General features: G+C 44.6%; 1 protein-coding gene across 5 annotated transcripts in view; it reads right to left on the bottom strand.

The window, feature by feature from the left end:
• Positions 1–5,502: 5,502 nt before the first annotated feature.
• Positions 5,503–25,792, bottom strand: part of reep1 (receptor accessory protein 1) — an 82,919-nt gene continuing 62,629 nt past the window's right edge. For 2 of the 5 annotated variants that reach the window (XM_080197941.1, XM_080198085.1), the window contains 3 exons: positions 24,687–24,722; positions 10,890–11,035; positions 5,503–7,828 (listed from right to left, as the gene is read on the bottom strand). In XM_080197941.1, coding sequence (XP_080054067.1) covers positions 7,757–7,828; positions 10,890–11,035; positions 24,687–24,722 — 254 coding nt within the window. In that variant the 3' untranslated portion in view covers positions 5,503–7,756. The remainder of the gene's footprint in view (positions 7,829–10,889; positions 11,036–24,686; positions 24,723–25,792) is intronic. The other 3 variants (XM_080198013.1, XM_080198160.1, XM_080198190.1) reach the window with 2 other exon arrangements.

Genomic DNA, 25,792 nt, shown 5'->3' with positions numbered 1-25,792 from the left:
AAGTACATATTTCAACATGTACATCATTCTTTTACAGATGTACAGTGTCGTGTAGCACAGTTAAGTCAATATAATTGTTACAAAAACATGAAATTCTTTTTACATTCGCACTCAATGTGTCTGTGTGTGAACAAGCTAGCACAGTGATATTGTACTCAGAGATAAGGCAGCACATGTCCATACTGTTGCCCACTACTGCAGTGCAAAATCAGATTAGTTAATAGTTGTGCGCTCAACATTTAACGCCAGTGTATAGCTTCTAACTTATCTACCCATTCAATTTTTTTCTTTTTTTAAATTATTGTCCAGCCTTTTACGTGAAGAATGTTTTGAGACTGTAACTGTGATATTAGCACGCAAAAGAGTTGGCATCCCTTAGGAATTCTATTCACTGCTGCTGTCAAGCGATAGGAGGCAAATTATAGTTACAACTATATTTTGTTTATGAAGCAACCTAGTTGACAGGAGTTTAATGGGATTATCAGAAACTTAGCAATTTGCTGTAGTGAAGGCTGCTATACGGCCACATGGCTGGCCTAGGTCAAGTGCCTTATAGAATCTCTTCATACAGAAGGAAGCCATTCTGCCTGTACTAGCTACCCAGCTAATTGTATTCACCCGTTCCTTCTTTACAGCCTGACATTTTTTAACCTTATTCCAACTCTAGTTCCAATTGAATTATTTTTCCTATTACAAAAACAGAAAGATGCTGGAAAATCTCAGCAGGTCTGACAGCATCTATGGAGAGAAAATAGAGCCAACATTTTGAGTCTAGACAATCCTTCATCAAAACCCTGAAGGATCATCTGGACTCAAAACGTTGGCTCTACTCTCTCTCCATAGATGCTGTCAGACTTGCTGAGATTTTCCAGCATTTTGCGTTCTTATATCAGATTCCAGCATCCGCAGTCAGTATTTTGCATTTGTCCCATGCCTATTGATTCTGCTTCCGCCACCCTTCCGGGCAATGCATTCCGGGTTGTGTTCTGTAATAAGATTCAGGTTTCTAGAAACAAAACATGGGGGGAATAATCCTATTCCATATAACAACAAAAGTGCGGATGTTTTCTGTTTTGTCGCAAGAACTTGGGTTTGTTTAGCGGGGTGGTGAGGAGGGAGAGTTTTGAATGTGCGGAGGTCTGGAGTCAGGGATTTAGAAATCTGAGGAGTGGGGGTGGTTACAGAGATGGGGAAAAAGCCATGAAGGGATCTGAACACTGTGAATGTTAAACAGTTTCCCAGAACTTGCCCAATCCTCAAGGAGCCAACAAAACTTGAAAAATTTCTGAAATCTCTCCAACACTCTGTATTATTGAATTATTGTCTACAGCTGTTGTTTAATTCCAAGCAAATACCCTGAAACTTTTGATGGCGCTTTAGCCGATGGACTGCAAATGCCATTTTTTTTTTGTTTGATTTTTACCAACTCGGAATCTGAAGTACAAAGTTACTTAGAGTGAAATGAGGAAACCTTGCGACATTTCCTGCCTGATCACAAATTGATCAGGATGAGGATATCTGTTCAGCTCATCAATTCAGGAGAAAAACCTTGCATCCTTCCCGATCACACCATCCTGCTATATTTTAAAAGCCCACAGCACTCTATTTCAAAATCTATTATATGTGTTGAGTGCTATTTTCATAACAAACTTCCAGACACCTTTCTGACATTCACTTTGAATCTGTGTTCTCTTGCTGTACAGCCAGGATTCAGCCTGGTGAGGGCTCCTGGTCCTTGTCTGTATTGATTCAGGTCTAGTAAAACTCCACATGGTTGCTGTATGTTGACCCAGCCCCTCCCTCCGGAGATAGTCTGACAATAGTGAAATCAGTGTTTTCAATTTAATCTACATAACCCACAGAATATGAATTCAAATCCCCCCCCTGACAGGTTAGGAAATTGAATTTGTTTTTCTGGATTAAAAAAAACACAGTATCAGAAAGAGCAAATGTGAAAGTGTCTGTCATAAAAACCCAGCTGGTTCCTTAATGCCCCGTAGTGAAAGAAACCTACTTCTCTGGTCTGATGTATCATCCATTAACATTGCCAGGGAGATGGCAGCATACCTAAAAATCTTCTGTATTGGGGGGTAGCCACATGAGCTGTGGGACACCCAAGCCTCCTCTTCAAGTATGTTTGCAAGCGTGACATGAAGGCCCTAAACTCCAAATATCATTCCCTTGGAGTCACTAGCTGGCAAAGGAGGGAAACAATGACATCTCCTGTGACCTGATGTGCACCATCATGACAACCAGTGGCTTCAGCAGCTTGGCACCAGGTGCCAATGTCTAAAGCAACAACCTACAACACGTGGCAGCTTCATGAGCAGTGCCCATCTCTCAAGTATTGGCTTTCAAACCATCAGCAGAGGTGGACCAAATATAGAGACCACACCTTGTTTGCTGTGTGTCTGTTGTCTCTTCTAGATGGAAGGATGTGAACCACATTAAAATCATAGTGCCAAAAAGATAGCACAACACTGACTAGTCTGATTCTATTCCACCTAAAATAAAGCACACTAATTTAAAAATGCTAGGTTAAAGTCCGACAAGTTTATCTGGTAGTATGAACTTTTGGAGCGTTGCCCTTTCATCAGGTGAGTGAAGAGTTCAGTTCACAGACAGGGCATATATAGACACAAACTCAATTACAAGATAATGGTTGGAATGCGAGTCTTAACGGGTATTCAAGTCTTTTCAGGTGCAGACAATGCGAGTGGAGAGAGGATTAAGCACAGGTTAAAGAGCTGTGAATTGTCTCCAGCCAGGACAGTTAGTGAGATTTTGCAGACCCAGGCAAGTCATGGGAGTTACAGATAGTGTGACATGAACCCAAGATCCCGGTCGAGGCTGTCTTAGGTGTACGGAACTTGGCTATCAGTTTCTGCTCAGTGATTCTATGTTGTCCAAGCCACGACTTGCCTGGGGTTGCAAAATCTGTCTTGCCTGGACACAATTCACGCCTCTTTAACCTGTGCTTAACCCTCTCTCCAATTGCACTGTCTGCATCTGTAAAGACTTGGTTATCTGTTAAGACTCGCATTCCAACCATAACCGTATAATTGAGTTTGTGTCTATATATGTCCTATTCGTAAACTGAATTCTTCATGCACTTGATGAAGGGACAGTGCTCCAAAAGTTTATGCACCAAATAAACCTGTTGGACTTTAACCTTACGTTGATATTCTACTTACTGTGCCCACCTTAATCCAACACCGGCATCTCCACATCAAAATTTTAAAACAGTAGGAGACCATTTTGACTCATGGTGATAATTGTTTGATTTATGTTGGAGCGATCAACTCTTACCTGCTCTTCCCCAATACACTTCATAGAAATTGTTCAAAGTTTTGACTATTTAGCTTATAATACTGACCAGAACAGAGAATTAATTTACTTCAGTCCTCCAGTCTCTTCGTCCTAGCATGCCTTTGCAAGTACTATCTGTGTTTGGGAGGCTAAGGAATTGGGGCCAGGTATGTCTGCTGAGGGCTCATGTCTGCTGGGGAAGGGGAAGTCAGGTCCTAAGAGGCCCCCAAGTCATATTCAGAATATCGATCCACTGTGTATATTAAAACCCAAGTAAACTCAGTTTATTCACGCAAGTCTTGGAAAAGATCTGTAAGACACTTTGTGGTTGCATTAGCGTGAAATGATCTTTGTGAAAGATGACATACTATGACATTCTAGTTAAAGTACATGTTCGTTCTGCACATTTTACCTTCAAAACCTAACTCTACTTGCATGCACGCATGCAGTTTCAAAGCCAAATGAAAGTCATTTTCCAATGTTTTTTGCTTCTGTGCTAATCAGGGCACAATTAAATCATAGGCTGGTGAGACCACAAAGCCCTCATGTCCTGTGGCTAAGCATTTTTGGAACCATCAAATTAGCCCAATAGGAACAGGTAAGACTTCCTGACACTTACATTCATGTTCACCAGTTTGTGATCACAGTTACAAAGGAGGAACTATCACTACTGAACAGTCACATCCCCCATGAGATTGGGTGGAAAGTTACAGAGAAGGAAACCATAGCTAAGTTGAACAATTTCAGAAAGGAACAATATTAAGTCAGTTATTACAAGAGTCCCTATATTGGGTTACATATTAAGAGATCTCCCTACCCCCAGCCAGTTAGGCCTACATTGCTGTTGGGTTGGAACACACTGCTTCTTTCAATGTATTTAAGTCATAGCATCCTCAGCGGCACAAAGCGATTGACATATTGTTCTGTCATACTGGCAGCATTAATTGGAAAAGCTTACTTAATGCAAAGGGAGAGGAGAGGGGGTTATATACAAGGCTATTTGACAAGGACATCAGAGGAAACCCAAACTTGTAACTATCAAGCTACAGCTTTATGATTCACCTCATCTCCCCTGCTCCTTTCAACCTCAGTCTCAGCCCTTCATCTAGATTTCCCAACCAGAGAAAAAAAAAACAGCCATGTTAGAACTCATGCAAATCATCCAGCACGCTTTTAGTGTATTTGGCTTTCTAATTGTGCTGTTCAACTCTACAACAATGGACAAAAATGCCCTTGGTATTTGCAGGTAAGAAAAATATTAATAGCTGGCCAAGAGCAACAAGGTTCCAAGAGACTTGACGCATTTACCAATTTGGCCTGGAAAATAAAGAAAGGCTTGTGTTTACATTGTGGCTTTCTCATCCTCCAGAGGTCCAAAAGAATCTTTACAATCAATCGAGTCCTTTTATGAAGTGTGCTCACTGTAGGAAATATAGCAGCCAATTTGTTCCCACAAACAGCAATGTGATAAAGACCAGATATTTGGTTTTCAGGCGTAGCTTGATGGATAAATATTGGCCAGGACACCAGGGTGAACTCTCCTGCTCTATTTCTAAACCATGCCATGAGAACTTTTACATCCACCTGGGCAGACCCATGGGGTGTCAGTTTAAAATTGTAACTGAAGACATCAGCCTGTCTAAAAGCTAAATAAATGTGGCAGTAATGAGTCACTGAAGTGACAAGCTAAGGAATACTAAAGTACACACAATTAACCACAAGCAAGCAGACCAGTGAGATTCCAGTCCACATATTAAAGAGAAACTCTCATCTAAACACATTCTCTATACTGTATGCCTGCTACAGTTTAATGCATGCCTCAGCAATTCCGTGACCGTAAACGCACCCTCAAATATTCTTCGGCAATACACAAATTCACGAGGCCCTTCTGGAATCGAACACCTGGATGACAGTTTGCATCAAAATAAGCCAAAAAAGTAACTTGTGGATCACGCGCTTGTTCCCTATACTACCTGCAACTAAATCTCCAGCATCAGGAATTTACAGCATGGAGGTACTGTAGAGGCTTTGCACTGATGATCTGCTGTATTTCAGCTGAGTATGGGGGCTCGGTAATCCCCGCAGCCACAGCCTCCCCTCAGCGGTGAGCTCTGGGGATAGAACTGTCATGGAGCAGGGATTAATCCAGAAACTTCCTGCGAAGTTAAGAATTGCTAGCTAAAACAGCAAAGATCCAAGAACAGAATTTATATGGCACCTTTTTCATGTGACCCAAAGCATTTTACAGCAAATTCATCATGTTAGATATGTAATCACTGTAGCCAATTACCCCATAAGATCCCGCTCTGTGTCTCTGTCCTTATCCAAAAGGCAGCATGTCTGACAGTGCAGCACTCCCTCAGTATTCCATTGGAGTTTCAGCCAAGATGTTGTGCTCAAATCCTTGATGCAAGGTGTGAACCTACAACCTTCTAACTCAGAGTGACACCATCTGAGCCACAGTTGACCACTGCCCCTTGGCCACACTTAGAGAATATTGCAAAGCACAGGGGAAGGGGGGAAATCCTACATAACTGGACAGAAAAATACATTTTCTTAAGTAGTCAGGAAATTTATAAATTATTCATTTCATATTAAATGGTATATGTCAGGTGATATTAGTGGAAGGAACATTTGTTGTACATGTATTAAATTCTCCTGTCTGCTATTTATTTTCAGAAGTCCTAACCTGTTTAATATAGAGATGATGGACATTTGTACATAATTATGTTTGATACAATTTTTAGGCTGTAATTATAATGACATTTCTTTCTTAGTCCCTGTCAACATATCCTATTCAGACCACGGTTGACACTATTGACAGGGGCTCTTACACCATGAGATTTTATAGAGAAAAGTCACGTTACGCAGACATGGTTATTGTGGGATAATCATATCTGGCTCACCCCTTTCCCTGCAATCACATTCAATTACCTTCACCATTTGAGACAAACAGCAACTTCTGCTACAGTTGTTTTTAATGACTTGAAAGCAAAACTGTATTTAAAAATATTCAGATAAAAATATGAGAACTTTGACACTCAAAATAAAATTGACCTGTATCATTCCATGAATTTAGTGTTTGTGCAATAATGTCCCCATCAGACTCCTTCAGCTCGACTGAGAGTTTAATCTTGAGCATTATCAGCTCAGGTCTTGGTTTTCAAGGGAAGGAGTACGTTAAGTTTCAAAACTGTAATTGAGAGATGGAGCATTGGCAGGTAAACGGAGTTGAGGTACAGATCAGCCATGGTCTAGCTGAATGGTAGAACAGACATGAGGGACTGAATGGCCTGCTCCTATGTTCCTCTATTATTATCATTCCTAATTCACTTCTTCCTCTCCGACTCAAAATTAAAGCACATAACCCTCTTAATAGATGAATCCTTACGTAGTAAATGCCACGTAGGCTAAACACTATTCAGAGTACAGAGAGGAGGTCGATCTTTTGGTTCCTGAATGGACTCTGTTGTGCTGGAAAATTCTACAGCCATGAACAGGGAGTCATAAAACAATTATTGAATCTCAATGTTCCATAAAAATAAACATAAAAGCTGCTCGGCTTTGTGTTTTGATGCAGAAATAAAATCTCTTCTGTCGTCATCAATGGTGCGAGAGTCACAGAGTGTTTCTCTTCCTCAAAAGAAAAATAATCCTGATAAGCATTGTCAGTTTTATCGACTTAATTTTGCGCACAATGTGCTTATGAGTCTCAACTTATACATCAAACACATCAAACTACAAATACAACAGATATACCAGTGTACGTACCATACAGCATATCTACCTGCAGACAGTACAAAAGATATACCTGTGTACAATGCAACAGATACACTGCACACAATACATCAGGTATACCATACACAATTCATTATAGATGCCTGTGAACAGTGCAACATATATAAACATGTACAGTACATCGAATACACTTCTGTGCAGCATAACACATGTCTGCCTGCAGTGTAATAGACATATCTGTAAGCAGACTAGCACACATGCCCATACACTGATAGATAGGCCTGTGTATGGTATAACAGCAGGGCAGATATCCCAGTTTACATAAACGATAGCTCAAAAGTTTTGAACCTGTTTTTTTTCTAGATTGTTCCAAAGCAAAGGAACTAATTCTGACGGTCAAGTACTACAGACGTGCTGGAATGTTCTTGCACAAAAGAAAATGAAGGTTTACAAACATGCTGATTATTTCAGCATGGCTCTGAATTTAGTTTCACCACAGTCGTGTAAAGCAAACAAAGAGAAAACATGTTTTGATGCGGATTATACTTATAGATCGCCGCTGGAGGCATCTGCAGGTACTGGTGAAGCACGTTCCAGCCGGTGGTTTCTTAGCGGTTCCCAGTGTGTCACATGGTGCTTGGCTCGTGAAGGCAGGACAGTAAAACAAGAGGTCTAGTCCGGGCGGCTGTAGTCCAGTGGCTCCACAACATCACATGGATTCACCGTTACTGGCAGTGGTGCTTCTCTTTCTGGGAGGCGGCTTAGGGTGTCTTACCTCTACCTGAGAAAAGGAAACATATGTGTAGGTTCATGGAAGGTTTATAGCAGAGGAAGAGGCCATTTGGCTTGTAAAGACCATGTCAGCTGAAGCAGCTCAGTTCGTCCTGCCACCCCAGCCTATCCCTGCAGCTCTGCACATTCTTTTTCTCCTCAGGTGTTTATATAGGTAATAGTCCCAGATGTCAGCCCTTTGATAGGGAGAGCTGACTGGTGGAAGTTTTAACTGTTTTAAGTATTAGAATCATAGAATTCATAGAATCCCTACAGTGCAAAAGGAGGCCATTTGGCCCATTAAACATAGAACATTACAGCGCAGTACAGGCCCTTTGGCCCTCAATGTCACGCCAACCTGTGAAACCAACCTAAAGCCCATCAAACCTACACTATTCCAATATCATCCATATGTTTATCCAATGACCATTTAAATCCATTTAATATTGGCGAGTCCACTACTGTTGCAGGCAGGGTATTCTATGCTCTTACTACTCTCTGAGTAAAGAATCTATCTTTGACACCTGTCCTATATCTATCACCGATCAATTTAAAGCTATGTCCTCTGCTAGCCATCACCATCTGAGGAAAAAGGCTCTCTCTGTCCACTCTATCTAATCCTGTAATCATCTTTTATGCCTCTATTAAGTCACCTCTTAACTTTCTTCTCTCTAATGAAAACAGCTTCAAGTCCCTCAGCCTTTCCTCATAAGACCTTCCCACCATACCAGGCAACATCCTGGTAAACCTCCTCTGCACCCTTTCCAATGTTTCCACATCTTTCCTATAATGCGGCGACCAGAACTGTACGCAATACTCCAAGTGCAGCCACATCAGAGTTTTGTACAGCTGCAACATTAGCTCATGGCTCTGAAACTCAATCCCTCTACTAATAAAAGGTAACACACCGTACGCCTTCTTAACAACCCTATCAACCTGGGTGCCAACTTTCAGGGATCTATGCACATGGACACCGAGATCTCTCTGCTCATCCACGCCACCAAGTATCTTACCATTAGCCCAGTACTCTGTATTTCTGTTACTCCTTCCATTGAGCTCGCAGCGACAACAATCCCACCCAAGCCATATCCTGTAACCCCAAGTATTGACCCTACTAATCCTCCTAACACTAACGGGCAATTTACCACAGCCAATCCACCTAGCCTGCACATCTTTGGAGTGTGGGAGGAAACCCATGCAGACATGGGGAGAATGTGCAGACTCCGCACAGACAGTCACCTAGATTGGGAATTGAACCCAGGTTCCTGGAGCTATGAGACAGCAGTGTTAACCACCGTGCTGGCCATATTAGTGTCACAAATAGACTTACTGCAAGTAAACTCTTAAGCAGGGGCCATCGCGATCCCCGTCCATTGCAATGAAGTTACTGTGAAAACCCCCTAGTCGCCCCAGTCTGAGACCTGTTCGAATACATCAATCCACCTAACCAGCACGTCTTTCAGACTGTGGAAGGAAACCGGAGCACCCAGAAGAAACCCACCCACACACAGGGAGAACATGCAGATTCTGCACAGAGAATGAAGCAAGCTGGGAATCGAATTCATTGTGAAGTAGCAGTGCTAACCACTGTGCTGCCATGCCACCCCCAGGGGTTAAGGGTGAAGGTTGAAAAAGCAGGCCTTCAAGAATAATCTGCTTATATAATTCCCTTTACAAAGCCATGATTGAATCTGTCTCTGCCACATTCTCAGGCAGTGCATTCCAGATTCTCACCACTTGCTGTGTAAATCAGCACTGATCTTTTAGCAGGTAAGCAGTTGCCCTGTCCATGAATTAGTGAAGAAACCTAATGGAGGGCTGAGTTATAGGAAGCGCTCAGGTTAAGTCCGCAGATTGTCTTGATGTTGGCCAGCATGCTACAGCTGGCTCGGAGTGTGAAAAAAAGGCTGAGATCATTCTCCTGATCAGCGTCAACACATATGGATAGAGACTGTACCTCAGTTTGTCTCATCCAGCCCACAAATTCTGGGCTGGGTTTTGGGCCCTGGGTCCCACACGCCGCTGTCAGGATGGAACCTAGCTCTGGAATAATAAAATGCCAGCTGTGGGATCCAGATGTTTCTGAGGAGGCAGCCTCTTTAGCGGGGGCCACCGTGATCCCTGTCCATTTCTAGACAATGGGCAGATTCCAGAGTCAGGAGGGCCAGAGGCTGCGACCTTGCTGGGAGGGCTGAGCGCTGTTGTTGATGGTGGTGGGAGAGGGCATTCAGCCAATGTGTCATTCTGAAAGAGAATAGTGCTCGAATAAGGAGAGAATTGAAGGAGGAATCATAAATAAATATTCACTTTCTAGCTTATGACCGTTCCAGTTCCAAATAAGTCCCATTCATGCATAGCTCCAAACCATTTTCAAATAAATATAGTTCACAAACCCAGGCATACTTGCTATACATTGTGTTTAACAGTCTTGAAGCTCTCAGAGAGAGATTTTGTAGAGAGAGAGTGAATTCTGAGGAACAGCAGGCACATGCCTCTGACTTCAAACAATTCTGAGCTAAAACTGACTGTTTTCTGCAAAAACTTTTTCCTCTCCGCTACAGACCCAGCTCTGCACGTAAACCACATCATCACATGACCCTGTCAATCACTCTAATCAGAAATCCTAGGAGAACTTAAATAAACAAAATCCATTAACGCTACTTAACATAACCACTTGCAATGTTGAAACGAATAATTATCCTGCTCTCCCAAAATCTGAGCTACATTCCTTCCAGACATACCAACTGTCTGTAAGGTAAAGCTGAATTTTTAAGTATTCCCCTCAAACACACAAGAAAATGCATTATGATTGTCACACTTCCATTTCACCTGACAAAGAACAAACAATACCTTCAGGCTTGATCATTTTGACAAAACCTTTAGGTCAGAACTTTGTTTCTACATTTGGCAGAATTCAGTTTACTGCGTAAAGTTGACAGTGCAAGGAAGCAGCTTGACACAAAATTGCGATTTATGAAAGCACTTAAGAGATGGACCTTGATTGACTAGACAGTCCACGTCTTTAACTCACTCAAGAGACAACTCCACATGTAGCAGGTCCAGTGTCATACCTCGGGACGTTGCATCTTTTTTCTAAGTGGTTTATGGGGATGTTTGAGCACGGCTCCTGTCATCTCATCATCAGAATCCTCTACTGCTTGAGTCTTATACAGCTCTTCATCTGACCTTGGACCCTGATCAATATTTACTTCATCACCTTTCAGTGTCCGGTTAATAAGCTAAGAGGTGAAGAAAAGTAATGCAAAAATAAAACAAATAAAACATTGACGGATTTAATAATGGGGATGCTAATAACACAAAAGCCAGGCATGCTTAGTTAGTGTCACCTTGAAAAGGCAAAAGTTGCAAGCTTATCACATGAAAACTGACCAATCTCTGGAGTGCCATTCCGTGTAAGGTAGTGGAGGCAAAAATTCTGAAGTTGGTTAAATGTTGTGACGCAACAATTTTTAAATTTGACAAAATGTATAAGGGCATTGTGGATGGGTTATGGCTGGTGATGCCAGTGATATCCATATCCCAACAATTTAAAGAAATCCTATTTATTTAGATGAATCAAGACACTGGCATTGATCAATTAGGTCGAATGGTCGCTTTCTGTGCTGTAAACTCTACGTAACGGCAAATGAAATTTTAATAAAGTTTAAATGGATAATCTAATCCTACAGTATAGGAGGAGGTCATTTGGCCCATTCTGTCCGTGCCAACTTGAGCATCGCAATTAAATCTCCCTTTAAAAACATTTCCAATTTCTTCTCCAGTCTCTCCAAAAAATTGAAGTTCTCATCTTTTGATTTATTATTGTCATGTGCAGGAATACAATGAAGAGTATTGTTTCTTGAACGCCACAAAACATACTGTACATGGGATGAAGGAGAGGAGAGAATGCATAATTGTTGCAGTTACAGGTAGGGTGAAGAGAAAGATCAGCTCAGTATATGGTAGGTCCAACCAAAAGCCTGACGATAGCAGGGGAGAAGCTGTTCTTATGTGTTATAATTAAAGTAAATGTCCTCTGCACCCTGAATGTCTCTCTTATCTCTGGTCCATCTTTGTTGCATCCAGTTTCTGCCACTTTGTGTCAACTGAATACCCAATGACTTTACACCTGCATTACATTAGATAGTCTACTGTATGAATTAACCCACCTGATGGTCATATATCATTTTGCAACTTGACTCAGCTAATTAAAAGAGAAGCCACCATGTTGAAAAGGATGGGAGGTAAATTTGATTTGATTTGATTTATTATATCACATATGTTATTATACAGTGAAAAGTATTGTTTCTTGTGTGCTAGATTATACAAAGCATACCATACATCAGGAAGCAGAGAGTGCAGAATGTTGTGTTGAAGTATTAGCTAGGGTGTGAAAACGATCAACTTAATGTGAGGTAGGTTCCATTAAAGTCTGATGGCAGCAGGGAAGAAACTGTTTTTGAGTTGATTGGTATGTGACCTCAGGCTTTTGTATTTTTTTCCGATGGAAGAAGGTGCAAGAGAGTACGTCTGGGATGTGTGCAGTCCTTGATTTTGTTGGCTGTTTTACTGAGGCAGCGGGAATTGTAGACAGTGTCAATGGATGGGATGGATGGTTTGAGTAATGGACTGGGCTTCATTCACAACTTTTTATAGTTTCTTGTGGTCTTGGACAGAGCAGAAGCCATACCAAGCTGTGATACAACCGGAAAGAATGCTTTCTCTGGTGCAGCTGTAAAAGTTGGTGAGAGTTGAAGCGGACATGCCAAATTGCCTTAGCTTCCTGAGAAAGTAGAGGTGTTTGTGGGCTTTCTTAACTAAAGCATTTGCATGGAGGGACCAGGACAGGTTGTTGATGATCTAGACATGAAGCTCTTGACCATTTCTGCTTCATCCCCACTGATGTGGACAGAGGCATGTCCTCCACTACTGTTCCTGAAGTTGATGATTATCTCCTTTGTTTTTACGACATTGAGGGAGAGATTATTGTCGTCGCACCAATTCACCAGATTCTCTATCTCTTTCCTGTACTGTGTCTCGTCATTGTTTGAGATTCGACCCACGACAGTGGTGTCATCAGCAAACTTGAAAATTGAATTGGAGGGGAATTTGGCCGCACAGTCATAGGTGTATAAGTATAGTAAGAGGCTGAGAACACAGCCTTGCGGGGCACCGATGTTGAGGATGATCATTGTTGCCCATCCTTACTGACTGCGGTCTGTGGGTTAGGAAGTCCAGATGAGGAGGCAGGAGCTGAGCCCCAGGCCATGAAGTTTAGATATGAGTCTCTTAGAAATAATGGTGTTGAAGGCTGTGCTGCAGTCTATGAATAGGAGTCTGACATAGGTGTCTTTGTTATCTAGGTGTTCCAGGGCTGAGTGCAGGGCCAGGGAGATGGCATCTGCTGTGGACCTGTTGCGGCGATAGGTGAACTGTAGTGGATCCAGGCAATCTAGTAGGCCAGAATTGATTGGTGCCATGAATAACCTTTCCAAGCACTCCATAATGATGGCAATGTGAAAATGGCATAAGATGACCAAGAAGAGGAAGAGAGATACAGCAGTCACTAGGAATGTTATTGAAAAACAATAAACTTACTGTCGAGGAGGGATGGACACTGACGACCAAATGCGAAACTAATCAAATATTGCCTCGGTTGCAGTTGTAAAACTGTCACTCTGCTCTCAGGGGAGTGCCTGTTAGCATTACCCAAATTTACCCAAACAGCATTACCCAGGGGCAGAGAAGACTTCAGCCTATTTGCGTATACATCCATGGCGACACTGAGCACGGGTACAGCAGCATGACAAAGGCAAGCCTATTCTGCAGCACACACTGTTGTTGAAGGAGCATTTTTTTAAAAGATGGAATCTAAATATATTTGTTAATAAAGTTCAAAGGTATAACCTAATCCTACAGCACAAATTCTATTTGTGCCAACTTGAGCATCTCAAATAAATCCCCCTTTAAAATCTTTTCCAATTTCTTTAAGTGATTAGTTGCACTTGAGGTGTTTGGTCTGCCAATGGGTTTCCACAAAATGGGTAGCCCGGTGGCACAGTGGTTAGCACTGCTCCCTCACAGGGACCTGGGTTCAATTCCGGCCTTGGGTCTCTGTGCGGAGTCTGCACATTCTCCCCGTGCCTGCGTGGGTTTCCTCCAGGTGCTCTGGTTTCCTCCCACAGTCCAAAGATGTGCAAGTTAGGTGGACTGGCCATGCTAAATTGCCCCTTAGTGTCCCAAAATGTGTAGGTTAGGGGGATTAGCAGGGTAAATACATGGGATAGGGCCTGTGTGGGATGTTTTGTCGGAGAGTCGGCACAGCCTTGATGGGCTGAATGACCTCCTTCTACATTGTAGGGATTCTATGAATATGATTTAACTATTGAGATTGTTACAAACACCGATAAAAAGCTCGAAGCTGTGCTGGACAACCTACCTCAGTGCCCATGAGCAAGGAAATTAAAACTAAATTATTATTTTAGCATTTCATAAGCATAGCACTACTGCAATGACTGTGCACTACCATACAGCAACAGCACCCTGGCAAAAGCCACTCAACTCGGCAATGAAGGAATGTATTCATTATAGCCAACAGGAAGACGCACTATAATTGTTTAATAACTAAATGCAGTTCATGCAGATGAAACTTACACAGGCGTTCCAGATTGTTGATGGAGAATGGAGATGGGAAGGGAGACGGAAGAAGAAAGCAAAGATGTAACACGATGACGTTACATTACAACAAACATTCCACACCTTGAATGCACTGACACCTTGCCAGGGTTATGCTTTCATCTGTCTGATGGCCTTATTTTGTCTGAGCCATGTGATTATTGTGCAAATGTCAGCCTGGAGAGCAGGCTTATTTGTCTCTGCTTAGCCCAGGCTGTGTGACACCCAGGCATCAGCAGGAGTCACTCAGTTGTAACAAGTGTTTGATACACCCATCCATCACCCTGGGGTGCCAAAGTCAATTGTAATGCCCTGAGTGACACCTTAGACTGAGTAGACTGGGGCTATACTCACTGGGATTCAGAAAAACAAAGGGAGATCTTATAGAAACATATAAGATTATGAAGGGAATAGACAAGATAGAAGCAGGGAGGTTATTTTCACAGGCAGGTGAAACTAGGACTAGGGGGCATAGCCTCAAAATAAGGGGGGGCAGATTTAGGACTGAGTTGAGGAGGAACTTCTTCACCCAAAGGGTTGTGAATCTGTGGAATTCCCTGCCCAGTGAAGCAGTTGAGGCTGCCTCACTGAAAGTTTTTAAGGCAAGGATAGATAAATTTTTGAACAGTAAAGGAATTAAGGGTTATAGTGAGCGGGCGGGTAAGTGGAGCTGAGCCCACGAAAAGATCAGCCATGATCTTATTGAATGGAGGAGCAGGCTCAAGGGGCCAAATGGCCTACTCCTGCTCCTAGTTCTTACGTTCTTTATCAGCTGCCTCAGTACAAGGCAGGGTACCAATTCTGGGTCCGTCATGGGTCTGTAAATCTTGTGAATTAATTTGTCCCAATTGCTGGGGCGTCAGGAGAGACAAGGTGCAGCCTTCAGGATACATTTCACACAATAAGTTCCTCACTTTTAACAAAAAAACTAAAAGGCTAGTTTTAAAAAGTCAACAGAAATGAACAATGCACTGAATAATTCCTTTCATTTGTTAACATCAAATTAATACTCACCGATGAAAGGTGAAAAACCATAACTTGAATTCTACCAATTCATGGATCCCTGTGTATGTGATCTCCTAAACACTAATAACCAGGCCTAGCAGCTTTTCTTCAATAAAACTGTTGAAAAAAACTATTTGAAGCTGTAATTGGGAAGCTGTCACCACACCACTGCCACCCCGATGTGTTAGACAAAATGGAAATGGGGATGCTGTATGTGTATTTGGAAAGACAGGATTGCAAAAAGAGACAGGAAGCTGTATCAGGAAAGAACAGGGAGGAGAACTGTCGAAAATTCAGGTCCATAATTTCAGTCAGACATCGACATGCTCGAGAGTGCACAAACTGCAGCAATTAGGTCAAAGATAAAGTCGCCATGGTGACCATAGGCTGCCCTCTCCTTTGAGGGGGAGAGCTGACTGGTGGGTCATCACACCTCAGGTGAGGGGCAAAGTTGAGAAGGCGGGGCCTTCATGAATAACTTCAGCCGATACGGGAATTGAACCCACGCTGCTGGCATTGCTCTGCATCACCAACTATCCAGCCATCTGAGCCAACCAACCCTCTCAGCGGCTGCACTGACAATCAGTGTAGGTTTGGTATACTTTTTGGCCTAATACAAATTATGAATGAGGAGATTATCCTCTGAATATCATTAGATTGTTTTAAATTGTCTGAGAAGCAAATCTTCAATCCACTGTCACTGGTTTAGTCTTGACACTCTTCGGCCAGTGGGTTTGAGTATTGGAGGGAATGTACCCACCTACCCACCTGCCCCTGACCTGTCTAAAATCATACGGGATCTGGGGAAGGCATTTAGTGTCCTGTCCATCCTTGAGCTTACTGAGATCCTTATGTGGCCACCTTGATATGTGGTGGTGGGAGGCCCACATCAAGAGGGAGGAGTGGCAGCTTCAGCTGTGCAGACTGGTGTTGGACAAGAAAGTTGGAGGTGCAGTGGAACCTTCTGTGCAAGGGTCATGGGCCCATCAGAACCCCTGCCTCACCCCTCTGCTCCCCTCCAAAGATCATCATCCTCCTTAACCCTTTCCCAAGCCTTTTAATACCGCCCCCCTCCCCCCTTCCCATCCTCTGTCTCCATCAACCACTTCCCCCTGACTCGGCATGGCACAGTGGTTAGCACTGCTGCCTCTCAGTGCTAGGGACTTAGGTTCGATTCCTGGCTTCGGTGACAGTCTGTGTGGAGTTTCCACATTCTCCCCGTGCCTGTGCGGGTTTCCTTCGGGTGCTCCGGTTTCCTCCCAGAATCCAAAGATGTGTGGGTTAGGTTGATTAGCCATGATAAATGGCCCCTTAGTGTTGGAAGGATTTCAGTTATTAGTAGGGTAAATATGTGAAGTTACAGGGATGGGGCCAGGTTGGGATTGTTGTCGGTGCAGACTCGAAGGGCTGAATGGCCCCCTTCTGCACCGTAAGTATTCTATGAGTCACCCTTGCCGAGATCCCTGGGCCTGGATTTACCAAGCTTCTCGACTACCTGTAGTCCCAGGAGTGGCCACCGCTCCCAGCTGGCACTGTTGGGTCTACAGAGCTGCCAGCCATCCGATTGGCCACCAGCCCTCCAGAAAGAGAAAGAAGTCTGGCCTAAAAGTAATTAACACTGCTCCCAGCACTAAACTGTTGCCTAAATTCCAGCCATCCGGGTCCGGGAAGGGTGGGACCGGAAAGAATGTGAGCAAACATGTTAAGGTATTTCACTTGACAAAATATTTATCAATGCAAACAAATGCCATCAGGTGGTGCCATTTTCGGCGACTCAAGTATTTGTTAGTGTCCGTATGGCAGGTGCATGACAATAAATACCACACAATTATTTTCAATCCCTGGCAGAGAACAGTTGCTAAATCCAAGTCAAGCAGATTCATGCTTGTGTGACGCCTGCCCTCCTAGCCCATGTCCCCATCATCCCCTTCTCCCTCAGTCACCTTGCTGACTGGCGGTGGATAAAAGATTACCTTCCTGCTTAAGCCTGGAGTGTGAGGTCTAGAGATTAGATCACAGCGAGTCTGTTCATTGGGCAAGACGTGGGCACTGACAACGCCAGTGGGGCATTTGCAGCATAGGCACCTTTCGCGACGTATGGAGCGCCAACTTAGTTAGGGTGCCCTGGAATGGCCCAGGACACTCAACAGGAACCAGCATCAGGCTTATTCCCGATGCCCAATCAAAGATCCGATGCCAGTTTCAGGGACCGTTCACCAAAGTGACTGGATCTTGCTGCAGCGTGGACTGTGCAGCTGTCGGCTTCTTACAGACATAGACCCAAAACTGGGTCCTTACAGGGGCTGCTGGGGGCAGCTACATAAACACAAGTTTAAAACAAGGGTTCTCCTCCTGGCTCTACTTTCAGGCTGCAGCTTGTTGTAGCTAAGTTCCAGGGGCAACCCCACCATCAGCTGTAGCTGTATTTTTTTATACAGAAGGTGGTGGGCGCCTGGAACTCACTGCCGGGGGAGGTAGTGGAAGCAGATACTATAGTGACTTTTAAGGGGCACCTTGACAAACACATGAATAGGATGGGAATAGAGGAATATTGTCCCCGGGTGTTTTAATGAAGTCAGGCAGCATGGCTGGTGCAGGCTTGAAGGGCCGCAGAGCCTGTTACTATACTGTAATTTTCCTTGCTCTATATTCCCGGGGTACCCCTGCGACCCTCCCCCTCACTGTCCCATAAAATCTCAACACACACTCTTGAATGTGGACACAATCCAAATTGATTGTGATTAACCTGAGTGTGACTAAGGTATTTATCTGCATAGAGTACAGCGTTGTTACCCCTAAATCTACCCCTATCTGCCCCCTTTGATGTTTAGGAGTTTTCTTAGTGCAGGAGATGAGGCCAATTATAGTGACCAGATTGCTGTGTTGGTGAAAAGTGGGAGGAATCGCTTTGGGGAGCAGGCAGGAAAGTAGAGCTGAGACTAGGATAAGCTCCTGGTGGCACGGTGGCACAGTGGTTAGCACTGCCGCCTCACAGTACCAGGAACCTGGGTTCAATACTTAAGTCAAATTGAGTCACTGTCTGTGCAGCGACTGCATGTTCTCCCCGTGCCTGTGTGGGTTGCCTCTGGGTGCTCCGGTTTCCTCCCACTTTCCAAAAGACGTGTTGGTTAGCTGCATTGGCTGTGCTAAATTCTCCCCCAGTGTACCCCAACAGGTGCCGCACAGTGGCAATAAGGGGATTTTCACAGTAACTTCATTGCAGTGTTAATGTAAGCCAACCTGTGACACCAATAAAAAAAAACTTTAAAATTTGAAGGGTTGAATTGCCTCCTCCTGCTCCTAATTCTATGTTTCTCAACAGAAATCAATGAATGCAGCAATTACTGGCTTCTTAACCAAATCCTTTTTCTTAATTTAGCCGCGTGTCCAATCACCAGGAATTCTCCAGCTGTGATTCAGTGTGAATGATTCCCCTTTCCTTTCAGTTTAGGAGTTAAAATGTGCCTGTACATCCCACAGAATTTAATTCATTGCGATTTAATTCATTGCAAACATTGTCAAGAAAGGGAACGACTGCTTTCTGCCAACACCTTCTGCCTTTGTGCTGGCCCTTCTCCCGAGACAGTGCACTGCTCTAAAAAAAGGCTGAGGGTTTCTGAAACTCTCGCAAAAAACAGGATCAGTTAAATCACACAAATTTCTGCAGAAGGAGGGAAGCAAGCAGCGTGCGGGCTTCATGGTGTTTACACGTTGACTCAGCCCTTCTATATTCAGCATTGTTTGTGCATTAGCCTTTCACCAGCACTCCCACTTTATAAAAACCTCCTCTCCGACAATATAGGACGCAACTTTCAACCATGAATCAGAGCTCCTACTTGACTGAAAGTACATGTTTGTTTTTAAAAAGACATTTGTCATGAGTTATTTTCAATGTCTGACAAAAGGCAGTGGCTGGCCTACTCTTGTGAATCTTATTGTAGAGCCTCTTGACTTGAGAGAGAGGGAGAGAGACTGAGAGAGGGAGAAAGCTAGGCTTCACTGCCCTGTGAAATGAAGCAGCAAGCAGCTCCTCCCTCAGTGATAGTCAGCCGGTATGGAAATTGGTCTGCCCTGAAGTGGCAATGTTACTCTCTGTATATCAGCTGGTAAAAGATATGCTTAAGTTCACTCTTCTGCCATTAAACACAGGCTTGTGCCAGCTCTGGGCCCTTGGCAGTTATCCCAAAGCCAAGTTACACTTCACAGTGTTCAATAGTCCAGCACCAAAAGTCCCACTTATAGAATCCCTACAGTGCAGAGGGAGGCCATTCAGCCCATCGAGTCTGCACCGATAGTAATCCAACCCAGCCACTATCCCTATAACCCCATGTATTTACCCTGCCAATTTCCCGAACATACATGTCTTGGGATACTAAGGGGCAATTTAGCATGGCCAATCAACCTAACCCAACCTAATCTTTGGATGGGAGAAAACCGGAGCACCCGGAGGAAACCCATGCAGACTCGGGGAGAACAATAAACAAAGAACAACACAGCATGGGAAACAGGCCCTTCGGCCCAACGAGCCCGCGCTGCCATCTTAACAATGTATTTTTCCTACATCTCCCTTGACCCGTGTCTATGCTTATTCTACACAGTCACCCGAGGTCGGAATTGACCCCGGGTCCCTGGTGCTGTGAGACAGCAGTGCTAACCACTGTGCTGCCCATAGAAGAAAATCATAGAACCCTACAGCACAGATGGAGGCCATTCGGCCAATCTAGCTAGCAATGACAACAATCCCACCCAAGTCTTATCCCCGTATCCCCACGTTTTTACCCTGCTAGTTCCCCTGACACTAAGGATCAATTTAGCTAATCAACCTAACTTGCAGATCTTCGATCTGTGGGAGGAAACCGGAATACCCGGAGGAAACCCACGCAGACATGGGGAGAATGTGCCAACTCCACACAGTCACCCAAGGCCGGATTTGAACCCAGGTCCCTGGCTCTGTGAGGCAGCAGTGCTAACCACTGTGCCATCCATTATTTACAGCACTATACCATTGCCTTTTGCTCCTTCAGTTACTCCCTCCCTACGATCCTGCATGGCAGTGTCAGCTAGGGCTCAGTTGTTAAGGCTCTCACCTCTGAGTCAGATGGTCATAAATTTAATATAAGGGTTGCCCACTTAAGACAGAGATGAGGAGGAATTTCTTCATTCAGAGGGCAGTGAATCTTTGGAACTCTTTACCACAGGGGGCTGTGGAAGCTGAGTCATTAAGTACGTTCAAGGCTGAGATAGGCAGATTTTTAATCAGTAAGGGAACTGAAGGTTTTCTGGAAAAGGCAGGAAAGTGGAGTTGGGGATTATCGTATCAGATTAGTCATGCCCTCACTGAATGGCGATGCAAAGTCGATGGGCCAAATGGTCTATGTCTGCTCCCACATCTTATGGTCTTGTGCATAAAAATCCAGATCATTAATCCAGTGCAGAGCTGAGGGAGTGCTTCGCTGTTAGAGGTGCTGTCCGTGTCCTGTTTGCATATACGCTGAAAAAGAGCAGGCTCAATGGGCCGAGTGGCCTCCTTCTGCACTGTAGGGATTCTGTGATCTTATTGAATGGTGGAGCAGGCTCGATGGGCCGAGTGGTCTAGATCTATCCTCATTTGTATGTTTGCATGTAAGTTCGTAATAGGCTACCATGTTTTCTACATTTGTCGATGTTTAAGAAGTGTACAGCACTTTGGGACATACTGTGAAACACGCAGCAGCAATGTAAAACATTCTTTCTTGAAAGCATTTACAGTGGCTGAGGTTCTGTCTCATCGGCATCAGCCACTTTCTGGTATGTTGCCTGAGTATCCGTTCCCACGTCTGAATGGAAGTCAGTTTTGCTTGGTTATCTGGGGTGGGGGACGTGGGAGCTTCTCAGTCTCATCCTCACTTAGGACTGGATTTTACAATCCCTTAAATGGCAGCGCACGGATGAAAGAAAAGGCAACAGAGTGGCACAGGTGGAAGTCTCGCACATTTTTCCACCGGCAGTCATTCTGCAGTGGCAGGAAAGGGCACTGAATAGTGTCCCTGCCCGTCTGTCCCTGCCCGCCTGTCCCTGCCCACCTGTCTCTGCCTGCCTGTCCCTGCCAACCTGTCCCTGCCTGCCTGTCCCTGCCCGCCTGTCCCTGCCTGCCTGTCCCTGCCCGCCTGTTCCTGCCTGTCTGTCCCTGCCAACCTGTCCCTGCCTGTCTGTCCCTGCCCGCCTGTCCCTGCCCACCTGTCCCTGCCCACCTGCCTCTGCTTGCCTATCTCTGCCCGCCTGTCTCTGCCCGTCTGTCCCTGCCCGCCTGTCTCTTCCTGCCTGTCTCTGCCCGCCTGTCCCTGCCCACCTGCCTCTGCTTGCCTATCTCTGCCCGCCTGTCTCTGCCCGTCTGTCCCTGCCCGTCTGTCTCTGCCTGCCTGTCTCTGCCTGCCTGTCCCTGCCCGCCTGTCTCTGCTCGCCTGTCTCTGCCCGTCTGTCTCTGCCCGCCTGTCTCTGCCTGCCTGTCCCTGCCCGCCTGTCCCTGCCTGCCTGTCTCTGCCCGTCTGTCTCTGCCCGCCTGTCTCTGCCTGCCTGTCCCTGCCCGCCTGTCTCTGCCCGTCTGTCCCTGCCCGCCTGTCCCTGCCCGCCTGTCCCTGTCCGCCTGTCCCTGTCCGCCTGTGTACGCTAGGCCACAAAACTGCTTGAAAGGCAGGTGAGAGAATCTTTAAGGGCTTCAGGGCAACATTGGAGGCATGTTCATGTTGAGGAAGTTCAGTTCAGGAGGGGGACAGCTCCATACAAAAAGGCCAAATTTTGGACTGGTATCATTTTTGATGAGCCCTGTCTCAAAGGGCCTACAAGGCTCATATCTGCATGTTTAAGTGACAGCTATGTATCAAATTTGTTGTCAACACTTAGAAGTAGATGCATGGTGGCACAGTGGTTAGCACAGCTGCTTCACAGCGCCAGGGACCTGGGTTCGATTCCAGCCTCGGGTCACTGTTTGTGTGGAGTTTACACATTCTCCCTGTGTCTGTATGGGTTTCCTCCGGGTGCTCTGGTTTCCTCCCACAGTCCAAACATCTGTGGGTTAGGTAGATTGGCCGAGCTAAATTGCCCCTTAGTGTCAGGGGAACTAGCAAGGTTAAGTACACAGGATTATAGGAATAGGGCCTGGGTGGGATTGAGGTTGGGTGCAGGCCATCAAATCTGTAGAGATTCTATGATCATTAGAACTCTTCAATTTATTTATGTTTTCTGGGAGCGGGAGTGTTCTGGAGCAGTGGAAGAGACTTTACCGAAAGGGTGTTACTGTTACCAAGCTCCAGGTAGTTAGGGCTCAAACAAGCTCTGGGAGCCATCGACTGGGCTGAGGATTACAGTTCGGACCTCCTGTGGTTTGCAGCATACAGACTTGGGAACCGTTCCGTGTAGCCCGGAGAAGTGCTGGGTATTTACGGCTTGGTATAACCAGGGGACTGGAATTTAGAGAAACCCAGGGGCAGTGCCAGCTTAGTGAAATTAGTGGCCTACAAAAGAGTTGTAAGGGTTCATAGAAGAATCACAGAATCCCTACAGTGTAGAAGGAGGACATTCAGCCCATCGAGCCTATACTGACCACAATCCCATCCAGGTCTATTCCCGCAATCCTACACACCAACCCTGCTAGTCCCCCTAACACTAGGGTCAACTTAGCATGGTTAATCAACCCAATTGTACATCTTTGGACTGTGGGAGGAAACCGGAGGAAACCCACGCAGACATGGGGAGAATGTGCAAACTCCACACAGACAGTGACCCATAGCCGTGAATCAAGCCTGGGTCCCTGGCACTGTGAGGCAGCAGTGATAACCACTGTGCCACCGGTTCTGGTAATTAGGGGAGGGAATGCAGCTCTGCAACTCGTTTGGAGCACCGTCTCAGGAGTACAGACTGAATCATCTGAAGGCATGCAGTGATTGAGGTAGTGTAAGTTGGAGTGATGTTTGAGGAAATTCAAAGGCTAGCTCTTTGAGAATGAATAGTTGAGGGAGATAGAGTTTTAACTGGATATTGTTACACACAATGGCCATCGATGTCTGGATGGTTGGCTGAGAAATCCATCAGAACTGATTTGGTTGCAAATACTATTTACTGTATAGCTTGGTGTGTTCAGATACAGCTTTCTGTTTAATTCATATCTACCTCATATTAATTCTGCATGCTAGAGTATAAGATAGATCATTAAATTGTTCTACTTTGTATAATAAAGTTAACTTTGTTTCTTGAAGACAGTGGAATCTTGTGCTTTTATTCTCCTGGTGGATAACTGGGATTTCAAACTTTGGCTACTTGAAAGATAAAACTGTTGTCTTCAACTGGATCATAACAACTTGGGAACAAAAAAATCATAACAATGAGGAAAGGGCAGTGGATTAAGGCCAATTGGGGCAGCACGGTGGCACGGGGAGTGGATAGGAGCACAGGGGCACAATGGTTAGCACTGTCTTCACCTCACTGGGAACCTGGTTAGATTCCAACCTTGGGTGACTGTGCAGAGTTTGCATGTTCTCCCCATGAATATGGGTTTCCTCTGGGTGCTCCGGTCTCCTCCCACACTCCAAAGATGTGCGGGTTAGGTCATGGATTGGCCATGCTAAATTGTCCCTTTATGTCCCAAGATGTCTAGGTTGGGGAGATTAGTGGGGAAATGTGCAGAGTTGTAGGGGGTGGGCCTGCGTAAGATGCTCTGTTGTGCAGACTCGAGGGGTTGAATGGCCTCGTTCTGCACTGTAGGCATTCTATGATACTTCTTTCAAGGACCAGGGGCTGAATAGCCTCCTTCTTGCCCGTACGAATCCTTGAGTGAATGGAGAATAGGAATCAAATCCCAGAGGCAGGTAAAGGCAGATGTAGCAACTTATTATTACCCACCGTTCATAGAAAACTCAATACAGATCAGGAAGCAGGCTTAGCACTTCCCTTGCCCTCATAACATTAGCATGTGTTAGCAAGCGGGCTTACATTTTCCAATTGAGCCATTGGGAGAGTCATTCCATCAGACAGTTATAGAACAGCACTGGAAAGATCCCAGCCCATGTTAGTGAATTTGGTTTTAACACAGCAATCCACCCTTCAATCCAACCAATATTATTCTAGCCAGCGGGTTAGTCAGCACAACCACGAGCTCAAACAGTGTGAGCCCAAGACGGATTCCACAGCTTCATTCCCAAACGATTATGACTTACCTGTTATGATATTGAATATGATGCCATTTCTAAAAACTGAGGGAGGGAAAAGCATTTACCAACCAAAATTAAACAATTGACAGATCAGCAAAAGAGCGCAGATCAGCATCAGGGTGTGTAAATACGAGAAACAAAATATTCTGACAGAGGTGAAATCTTGTCTTGGTCAACAGTGTCCTTTAAGAAGAGATTAACTGGCTGGTCATCTCATTGTTGTATGTGAGGATCTTGGAATGGAAAATGGCTGCAGTTTGGCTTTCCCTACAATACTAAATACACTTTGAAGATAATTCATGTCATTGAATGCCCTTTCTCAAAGACATGACATGATGCCTTACAAAAGCATGTCTTCCTCTCACACAAGCTTGTGACCTGGGGTGTGAACGAAAAGTTGGAGAACTTCAAATCAAGATGGCAGCTATTTAACTTCAAATTAATAACGTCCTCTCTATTGACATCGAGTCCAAGCTAGTCTCACACAATTTCACGGAAAGTAAAGAAATGGGGTTTTGGCCTGGGTGATGCCTTGAGGGCTTGGTATTTCTCAGTGAAATCTATTTTGCTGAAAACAATGTTTTACTGGTATCACACAGGGAAGCTGTGAGGCACACTCAGAGTCTTACAGTGCAGAAAAGGCCCTTTGGCCCGTCGAGCCTGCACCAGCAATATCTACCACTGAAGGCACACTAATCCCATTTTCCTGCACTTGTCCCATATCCTCGAATGTTATGATATTTGAATTGCTCATCCAAATATTTTTTAACATTTGTAAGGTTTCCAGCCTCCACTACCTTCTCAGTTCATGATACATGTTAATAGTTAATTATGGGGAAGTGCTGTGGAATTTGAGAGATGCATTATCAATTAGATTAAAGGGGAGTTTAAGATCGGACGTAAGTCACTGAGGCTTTTCAATATATTGGTTAAGACATGACGCAGAATAGGTCTGGAAATAACACCTGAATAACCACGCTGGGTCATCACAGGGAGACTGATGGGGAGAGTATTACCAAAATTCCTCAGAATGTGAGGCTCAGACAGAAAACCAGCGTGAAGTTCTCCACCTTCACAAACCATTTTTCCCTCCAGTGTTTGAGCCTCTTAGT

This window comes from Carcharhinus amblyrhynchos, chromosome 1, assembly GCF_965287045.1.
Source record: "Carcharhinus amblyrhynchos chromosome 1, sCarAmb.v2.hapA, whole genome shotgun sequence".
Classification (NCBI taxonomy): Eukaryota; Metazoa; Chordata; class Chondrichthyes; order Carcharhiniformes; family Carcharhinidae; genus Carcharhinus; species Carcharhinus amblyrhynchos.
This window is presented reverse-complemented; position numbering and strand designations above follow the sequence as displayed.